General features: G+C 47.0%; 2 protein-coding genes across 2 annotated transcripts in view; both read left to right on the forward strand.

Annotated features, from left to right (window-relative positions):
* The window catches only part of ptx4 (pentraxin 4, long), a gene marked incomplete at both ends in the record, with an annotated part of 4,798 nt that extends 2,783 nt beyond the window's left edge, over positions 1 to 2,015 (forward strand). The window contains one exon of the mRNA XM_080523494.1: positions 1,351 to 2,015. Within this exon, the coding sequence (XP_080379620.1) occupies positions 1,351 to 2,015 (665 nt within the window). The remainder of the gene's footprint in view (positions 1 to 1,350) is intronic.
* A 1,327-nt stretch (positions 2,016 to 3,342) lies between these two features.
* Positions 3,343 to 10,000, forward strand: part of clcn7 (chloride channel 7) — a gene marked incomplete at its 5' end in the record, with an annotated part of 18,025 nt that continues 11,367 nt past the window's right edge. The window contains 10 exons of the mRNA XM_080550651.1: positions 3,343 to 3,459; positions 4,395 to 4,469; positions 6,936 to 7,001; positions 7,159 to 7,224; positions 7,595 to 7,727; positions 8,419 to 8,528; positions 8,985 to 9,065; positions 9,206 to 9,268; positions 9,474 to 9,557; positions 9,867 to 9,960. Of these exons, the coding sequence (XP_080406777.1) occupies positions 3,343 to 3,459; positions 4,395 to 4,469; positions 6,936 to 7,001; positions 7,159 to 7,224; positions 7,595 to 7,727; positions 8,419 to 8,528; positions 8,985 to 9,065; positions 9,206 to 9,268; positions 9,474 to 9,557; positions 9,867 to 9,960 (889 nt within the window). The remainder of the gene's footprint in view (positions 3,460 to 4,394; positions 4,470 to 6,935; positions 7,002 to 7,158; positions 7,225 to 7,594; positions 7,728 to 8,418; positions 8,529 to 8,984; positions 9,066 to 9,205; positions 9,269 to 9,473; positions 9,558 to 9,866; positions 9,961 to 10,000) is intronic.

The raw sequence follows: 10,000 nt of genomic DNA on the forward strand, positions 1-10,000 counted from the left end.
GGGGCTTCCATAACATAGTACGAAGTAACAAAGTCAGACTCTGAATATAGATATAATATCAGTATGTGTTTCACAGCAGCAAACAAAATTAATTGAGACCAGATGTAGAGAGAGGGAAGGAGGGAAGGAGGCCAGATGTAGAGAGAGGGAAGGAGGGAGGGAGGCCAGATGTAGAGAGAGGAGGGAGGGATAAAGAGAGAGAGTGGGGGGGGGGGGGGGGGGTAGAGAGCGGAGTTAGAGATAGAGAGAGCGGGGGGGGGGGGTAGAGAAGGGGAGTGGGTAGAAAGAGTGTGGGGTAGAAATAGGGGTTAGAGATAGAGTGAAAGAGACAAGGGTGGGAGGGCAAATAAGTTTCCTAAGATTCCAACTGGAGAGACTGGAGCTCAACCATTACATGCCAAACTCACTCACACATCCTGGCACTCGAGGCTGCTGTTTACAAATTAACTAAACAGACATGCTCTCTAGATAGACAGAGAGAGAGGGAGATGGAGAGTTGGAGACAGAGAGAGATAGCGCGCACACACACACACACACACACACACACACACACATAGACACACACACACACACACACACACACACACACGCACACGCACGCACGCACACACACACACACACACACACACACACACACACACACACACACACACGCACGCACGCACACACACACACACACACACACACACACACACACACACACACACACACACACACACACACACACTTGGTGTTGACTGAGGAAACCAGAAGCATTCTTTGAGAAGTTTGGCCATCAGAGAGTTGAGAGTTATTTTCCCATCTGAGGAATAAATTTAGACTATCCTCCATGATGAAATAAGCGCATGCGTGAGTGCGTGCGTGCATGTGTGTCAGTGTGTGTTTAACTGCCATGTCCTGTGTTGTTCAGGATATGAGGGGATTGAGCTGTGCAGCAGGGGCCTATCTTACTCCCGACAAGCCTTTCCCCAGATTCCTGCCATAGCTTTGTTATAGCACGGGAGAGACTTGAAACCTTAACCTTAACCTTAAACCTCAAAACCTGAAACTGAGCCTAACTTGAGCCTAACCTTAACCAAACCATTGCTTTGATGATGTATTCACTTTACACGGCCACTGACATATGTATATAAATGAGGGGAGGCTAGTGGAGGTAGAAATCGGAGGATGGGCTGATGGAATAAGGAATGGTATCAAATGGTACTTTTTTCTTCAACTCCACACCTTCACCTTCAGTGAAATAGTATTGCATTTTCAACTGTATTGAAAACAGTAAACAGTATTTTCAGTGTTTCACACACTACATCTCTGGTTCACTAAGTCGTCCTTGTCTCTGCCCTCCCCCCGCAGTCTGCAACGTCGACTCCATGATCCATTTCCCCTTCGCCTCCTCGGAAAACTACGTCACCTTCTCCCGGAGCTTCCCTGACCTTCCGGAACTCTCTGTGTGCCTGTGGCTGCGCACGGACGCCGGATACCTGGGGACGCTCCTCTCCTACGCCACGGAAGACAACGACAACACGCTCGTCCTCTATGGGCGCAACTCCACCTCCGAAGGCCCCGCGTCTGCCTTCACCCGCGCCGGGACCCTGGACTTTGTGGTGGGAGACCCCGTGTACCGCGAGCTCCCCGCGAAACCGCTCCTGGATGGCCGCTGGCACCACCTCTGCGTCCTCTGGTCCTCCATCGAGGGACGCTTCTGGCACTACGCCGATCGGCGGCTGACCTCGACGGGGTCGAAGTTCAGGAAGGGGTACGAGGTGCCCGGGGGGGGGTCGGTGGTGCTGGGGCAGGAGCAGGACTCTGTAGGGGGGGGTTTTGACCCTGTCGAGGGGTTCGTGGGTCAGGTGGCGGGGTTCGTGGTGTGGGACCGCGTGCTGAGTCCCGGGGAGGTGATGGGGGTGGCGACGGGGAGGGGGGTCCCCCGCGGGGTGGTGCTGACGCTGGAGGACGTAGCAGGGGTGCATGGGGCGGTGCAGCAGGTGGCATGTGAGTGTCTGGAACACTGTGTCTGAAACACGGACACAACAGGACAGTCCTAAAACAACCCATCCGCCAACCCCAACCCCCATCCTTCCCCCCTCCAGCCTTCTTTGACCTAAAGAGGACTTCTCACATGTGTCTTGTTGAATACCAAACCGCAGAGCAGTGGTCGTCACCAACCAGGCCTTGCTCCAGTGAGCCGTTGGGCCCGATTCACCTCATCACTGAAGCATCATTGATCAGCTGTATTGATGTGGTTTATTGCTGGGCTAGGACCAAGAGAGGCAGGTGGAGGGAGAAATGGGAGGACAGGTTCATTGTACTGCATGGAATGGAATGAGGAAGGGTGTGAAACACACTCCATGCATTACAATGAGCCTGTCCTCCGATTTCTACCTCCACCAGCCTCCCCTCGCTGGAACTAAAAACAGCACAACACTCTACAGATGTCCATGGTACATGCTTGGTGGTTACTGGTCAAAGGACTGGGAATGATTTGTTGTATAAAGAACAATGTTTATGTAAATTAACTTTTACAGCCATGTTGTTGTTGTTGTTGTCACATTCACCATACAGTAAGACTATTCCATTATCCCTATCATTATCGCCATCGTCATCGTCATCATTGTCAACTACATCATCATCATCATCATCATCTTCTTCTTCTTCTTAATTTTTATGCAGGGATATAGGCCCTTGTCATTTAGAATCCTCTCTGAATCCAGCAGGGTTTAGTGATGGACTGTATCATGTGGATCTCTGGTTGGGTATCTTCCCACAGTTGTTGGACATCTTCCCAACTCAACAGATCTAATAATACCTGTCATTCATGAGACAAATCATCCTTTATCTAGACATTAATTCACTACCAGTGGTAATGGTTTTTGGTTTGTATTGTGGTTAATGTGTTTTCCCTGTCAATAACAATTGATTTATTGTAGAGGGGGGAAAAAATAATAATAATCTATTGTGCTATCAATGTATGGCGGTATCTTCTGAACTAGTTTGAATGACATCTAATTCAATCAATTATTACATTTAGTGTCCTATACTCTGGTTATTATATTGTTAAATACATGTTAAAAGTAAACATTACAGGTGTAAACGCACTATTCGCGGATTCATTGGCTCTGTGTGCCTGAGCACAACGACAATTCCCAGAGTTCTCTCTCCACCACTGTAATGTTGACATTTTTAGTCCTGCCTGCCACCCGTAGAAAGCGTCACGAGTTCGCAGATGATGTTAGTCATGGGGACCTGAGAGAATGAGAGACAGTTTTAGCCAGCCCCAAATTGTTCAAATTAAAAACGACATTTGAGTGATTGTGAGAGGAGTGGAAAACTAATCGGAAGCCAAACATGGCTAACATCACGAAGAAAGTGTCGTGGTCCAGCCGAGGTGACGAGTCTGCGGGCGGCGAGGGGACCCCGCTACTCAACAACGGCTCCGAGGGAGGAGCGAGACACAGCAGACAGGTAGAGAGGCTAGCCTGCTACACATAGAAGTCTATTACCATCGTAGCTATCAAGCTAGCTGTCAAGTTTGCCTACAGATCATGTCGTTATGCTTGTTGAATTGCTGTGAGATGAATGCATTTGGCTAAAAACATGAATGCATTTGGCTAAAAACATGAATGCATTTGGCTAAAAACATGAATGCATTTGGCTAAAAACATGAATGCATTTGGCTAAAAACATGAATGCATTTGGCTAAAAACATGAATGCGTTTGGCTAAAAACATGAATGCGTTTGGCTAAAAACATGAATGCGTTTGGCTAAAAACATGAATGCGTTTGGCTAAAAACATGAATGCATTTGGCTAAAAACATGAATGCGTTTGGCTAAAAACATGAATGCATTTGGCTAAAAATATGAATGCACTGCCGAAAATAGGCATGATGATGTGATGTGCGTAGCTTTTGGAGTTCCTGCATGCAGCCGTTTGCTGAATGCTAACAACAATGCAAACGTCAGGAAGGAAGGTGGCTGTCAAAAGATGACATGCCCAAAGTTCAGAAGTCAGACACATTAACCATGGCCAAAAGAAAAAAAAACTGTCAGACTTTAAAAAAAAAAGTAATGTAGCTAAAAACATCTCTATGTGCTCTATTCAACCGACCTCTGAGTGTCCAAATGGAAACACATACTCAGTATGATAACTGACATGTGGGAATGACATGTCAACTTCCTTTTTCCCAAATGCAATTAACTCAATTCGATTCTGTTAACTTGTTTATACTATTCATTGGAATAATTAACCACTACCCCAGATTATACACACTGGCACACTACGGACTTTCTCTCCAACTAGGCTACTAGAACTGTGAAATGTTTTCAATTGTAGAGTGTTAAGACGCACAGCCAGACTCTTATTTTTTGCGATGTGTATATAAATGTCTTTGGTCCATAGTTGTCCGGGGGCAGTGTATTTCATATAGGGAGACTGAGCACGGTGGATTTGGAAGAAGAGATCACTTCAGAGGAGGTAAAGTTCAGTTCAGTTTTCTTTCTATCTGTCCGTCTTGAGTGGGAGTTCCCCCTTAGGTCCACACAGGTTTATGAGCCGGATCCCACAAACTCAAACTGAACCCTTGAACCGGTGTCCCTGTGTTGTAGAGAGAGTTACAGGGTGTTCACTGGCTACGTTTTCAGTCTAGCACTAACACCAAAGCTGAGCTGTACTAGGCTGACCGAGTTACGCGTCCACTTTCCGTTGCTAAAACAGTGCAGGATAGAACAATGTGAAAAGAAAATGTCCGAGCCAGCACAGTGTGGTTCTGGTCGGCCCTGCGATGTGTGTACTGATCAAGGGCTGGATGATAAGTTGAGCCTGGTGTGTTAGTGCTAGGCTGGAACAGATGTCTACACACCCTGTGGGTTCCCAGGAACAGGGTTGAAGTTCTCTGCTTACATCAGACACCCTTGCTTCTGGTGGGGTCTGAGAGGGCAGTTATAGACTGTTACGTTTGAATCAGGGATGGAACAATGACCTCACAGTATAGAACCTGTGCACATTTCCCCTGAGCTGGCTAGTCTCTGGCTGTGTTCGTAAATTCGCTCCTGCAAATCTGATCAGCACTCATGCAATGCCTCTTGTCCAATCAAATTACTTGGTCCCTTTATGACGTTGTACCCAGTGTGTGCTCCGTCGCTCTCAGAGTGGATTTTACGATTGCAGCCTTTGTCAGATTTATTATAATAATTGAGTTGTGATGCCTGGCCTCAAGTTCAGCTTCAGTCTGTGACTGCACTGCACAAAGACACCCAGTCATGTATCAGGCATATTACTCAACCAGGGGAGATAGAAATTGGAGGATGAGTTCATGGTAATGCGTAGAATGGAAGGAGGAATGTTATGGTAAATGTGTAGAACGGAAGGAGGAATGTTATCGAACACAAAGTGTGTTTGATACCATTTCTCAATTCCGTTCCATGATTTATCATGAGCCCCGTCCTCTGATTTCGACCTCTACCAGCCTCCCCTGTACTTAACACAAGCCTGTGATACAGCAGTATATAAACCAGGCTTTATGTGCCAGGAGGATTTGACATGCAAAGGCACTATTGTAAATTTAGTAGCCTACTGGCCTTTCACTCAGTACAAACCTGGCTGCAGTATAGCAGTAAAAACATGGTATATGTCCCTGCCCTGTGAACCATAAAGATGCATTCTGTAGGCTCAAGTTGTATCAAGTTCAATGTTTAGTGCCATAAGGGAGTGTATGACAGTACAGTGAAATACTGACACAAGTTCTCCACTTCGAAAACACAAAAATAGCCATATATATACCGTATTAACCATACCATATACCATATTAACACAATAATACAATAACAGCAGTGTGTCTCAGACACATATAATACATGGTCTATAAGACATATACCCGGTTCAACGGGAGGCTGGTGGAGGTAGAAATCAGGGGACAGGCTCATTAATGTAGTAACTATGCACTATGCCACCATACTATCTGGTTAGATGCCAAACTGCATTTCGTTGTCATAGTACTTGTACTCTTGTCAATGACAATAAAGTTGAATCTAATCTGAACAATGCCATGTTTGATACCATGACTCATTCCATTCCATTCATTACAGCCATAATAAGATATAAACAGCGGTCCTCCGATTTCTACCTCCACCAGCCTCCACTGATAAGATCTCTATGATCTCCGTCTCCCACTGCTCGGCCTGTGAGCGGTACTATGGACAGACGTTGTTTGGGAACACCAGGCGAGAAGCGGTGACACTGACTCACCGTGTTGTCAACCACGAGTGTGGAAACTCTTAGGAGAGAGAATTTCCTGCACGTCCAGTTTTTTCGGGGGCTATTCCTGGGTTTCGCAATCTAGCATGTTCTCCACGGCCGTGCCGACTTTTTGTTCTGTTATTGGCCAATGTGAATGTGAACAGGGGGAGGCTGGCGGAGGTAGGAAAACCGGAGGATGGGCTCGTTGTAATGTGCGTGGAACAGAAGAGATGGTACCTATCTTCAGATTTCTACCTCCACCAGCCTCCCCTGATAGGAATGATGATATTATTATTATTATTATTATTATTATTATTATTATTATTATTATTATTTGCCTGTGGGTTTGACTGTCTGAACAGGAGTAATCCTTTATTGCAGCGATTTGGTTGTGATGCATGTGATGTACACTTGGCGGCTGCTTCCCAATCGTCTAAAGTAGCTTCTTTCCCCCCCGTCTCCTCAACTGCACTGATCTGAATATGGTAGGATTGGTGAAAACAATATGGCCGATGCCCAGTTTGCATGCTTCTTATTTGCCTCTAGCTCTCTCAAAACAGTGCAGACGAAGGAGAGGAGAGGAAGCCGCTTTAGACCTTTGAGACGCATCCCTGGGTTCTCTAACATTAGGGTCTAATTAGGGTCAGGGGTCATGCTACGTCTGTCTGTCTGTCCTGACGTCTGTCCTCTCCGACCCCTCCACAGGACTCTCAGAAGGGCCGGCCCTCGGAGATCCCTCACAATGAGAAGCTGCTGTCACTCAAATTTGAGGTAATCAAACGGTGACGACGCTCCAGACAGTAGGAAGAGTCATGTCAGTGAAGATCCCCCAAATGACATTTGTATGAAGTGTACTTTTGTATGAAGTGTTGTTTTTTAAGGAATCTAAAAGTGTGTGTGTGTGTGTGTGTGTGTGTGTGGGATTCAGAGTCTGGACTATGACAACAGTGAGAACCAGCTGTTTCTGGAGGAGGAGAGGCGAATGAGCTTCATGGTGAGTGGGTGCTCATACAGTATCTGACAGCAGCTGGTGGAACCGGGGACAGCCGCTTTAATTTTCTGACTTCTGAAACATGTGAATACATTTTCAGCGTTGTTGAAAATCAATGACACACTCGCAAGTCAACAAACACAGCTTGTTTTGTGAGCCCACTAACAATGTAAAGTAGTGTTACAGTTAACTAGGTAGCAGTGGGGATTACTGCAATCACTGAATCCATTGCGTTGCAATATTTTTGGCTTGATTCTCAACAACGTTGACATTTATTTAAAAATGTTTCAGAATAAAAGTCCGAACATTTTGTAGATGTTGTATTTGACGAAGTATTTGATGACTGCATATCTTACCTTCCCCACTCCCCCAGGGGTTCAGGTGTCTGGAGATCAGCCGCTGGGTGGTGTGTGGTCTCATTGGGTTCCTGACCGGCCTCATCGCCTGCTTCATAGACATCCTAGTGGAGTACCTGGCTGGCGTCAAGTACTATGTAGTCAAACAGAGTATCCTTCCATTCAGACACACACACACACACACACACACACACACACACACACACACTCACACACACACACACATCATGTGAAGACATGCCGTCACACTCACAAACATGCAAGTGCGTGCGTACACACACACACACACACACACACACACACACACACACAGACACACACACACAGACACACACACACACACACACACTGTCTACCCAGGCCCTTAGTCAATTATTAGAAACTCGATTCCTCCTCGCGTCCTCTCCTCCGTCCTCCACTCGCTTCCTACCCTTCCTGTATTGGAGGAGATCTAGGCTCCTCCCCTTAGATATTCTCCTCCATGTCTTTGTGAGAAGGGAGCGAGTGGAGGACAGAGGATGTGAATGAGAGTTTCCAACAATTGAGAAATGCCCCCAGTGGGCTGGGTGAGCTGAAACAAGTGGATCTAACTTTAGGAAGCCTTTAAGACAACAGTGTCCTGCCCTGTGATTGGTCGGTAGGAGCTCTGGACCCTGCAGTGTCCTGCCCTGTAATTGGTTGGCAGGAGCTCTGGACCCTGCAGTGTCATGCTCTGTGATTGGTTGGTAGGAGCTGTGGACCTTGCAGTGTGGTGCCCTGTGATTGGTTGAAGCTCTGGGCCCTGCAGTGTGGTGCCCTGCCCTGTGATTGGTTGCTGTCCTTGACCTTTGACCCCTCTCAGATATAGAGCAGTTTACAGAGACGGGCGGCCTCTCCATCTCTCTCATCCTCTGGGCGGTCCTAAACTCTGCCTTCGTCATGGTGGGAGCCATCATAGTAGCCTTCTTTGAGGTAATCGAGAGGGCAGTGTGTGTATTATTTATGTCTATCTAATCTATTTATTATTATCGATGAGCTTGTCTTATTTAGTCTGTGTATTAAGCCAGTACATTATCTGGTGTCTTACAACATACTGTAAGAGATTAGTGAATACACACACACACACACACACACACACACACACACACAGAGTAGACAGCTGTAAGAGACTCATGCTCATATTCAGCAGGATGTGTTTTCACTTCCCTTCAGTGCGTGTGATCAGTCTGCTGAGTCCCTTCATGTGAAACTGAAATGGCCGCTGCTTATTGCAAAACTAACTGATATACTCTGCCCTCCTTCTCTCTTTTTCCTCTCTATTCCCCTCCATCCCTCTCTCCATATCTTCCCACCACTCTCCCACCCTCCCTGCCTCCCTCCTTCCCCTGCCTTCTCTCTCTCTCCCCCTCTCCCCCCCCTCCCTCCCAGCCCATAGCAGCAGGCAGTGGTATCCCTCAGATTAAGTGTTATCTGAATGGAGTGAAGGTTCCTCGCGTGGTACGGCTCAAGGTAAGATGTCACTCGCATCATTGAATCTACTACAGATGCCACATCCTTTAGCACACAGCCTTTCAAAGTGTATGTGTGTATGTGTGTGTGTGTGTGTGTGTGTGTGTGTGTGTGTGTGTGTGTGTGTGTGTGTTCTACAGACCCTGGTGGTGAAAGTAGCAGGGGTGATCTGCTCTGTGGCAGGAGGCCTCGCTGTTGGAAAGGTACATTATCATTATCATGTTTGTGTGTTTTGATGTGGTGTGTTGGCTTTCTTTATGTGCTTGTATTATCTAGTGTGTGTATAGATGATGATCAAGTCTATGGACATACAGTACATTCTTTTGTGTTGATGTGTGTGTGTGTGTGTGTATATATATATATATATATATATATATATGACACCGTTGTCTACCCATAATCCCTCAGGAAGGTCCCATGATCCACTCAGGTGCGGTGGTGGCAGCAGGAGTCTCCCAGGGCAGGAGCACCTCTCTGAAGAAAGACTTCAAGGTGTGTGTGTGTGTGTGTGTGTGTGTGTGTGTGTGTGTGTGTGTGTGTGTGTGTGTGTGTGTGTGTGTGTGTGTGTGTGTGTGTGTGTGTGTGCGTGCGTGCGTGCGTGCGTGCGTGCGTGCGTGCGTGCGTGCGTGCGTGCGTGCGTGCGTGCGTGCGTGCGTGCGTGCGTGCGTGCGTGCGTGCGTGTGCAAGAGAGTGGTGGGTTTGTGCCTTATTGTGTGTTATTGGTGCATTTAGTGTGTGTGTGTGTGTGTGTGTGTGTGTGTGTGTGTGTGTGTGTAACATTGTCTTCCTGTGTGTGTGCAGATCTTTGAGTACTTCCGCAGGGACACAGAGAAAAGGGACTTTGTATCAGCAGGTGCTGCTGCCGGCGTGTCAGCTGCCTTTGGCGCACCAGTCGGTAAACACACACACACACACACACACACACACACACACAC

Source organism: Nansenia antarctica, assembly GCF_963989245.1.
Source record: "Nansenia antarctica genome assembly, chromosome: 2".
Lineage (NCBI taxonomy): Eukaryota > Metazoa > Chordata > Actinopteri > Argentiniformes > Microstomatidae > Nansenia > Nansenia antarctica.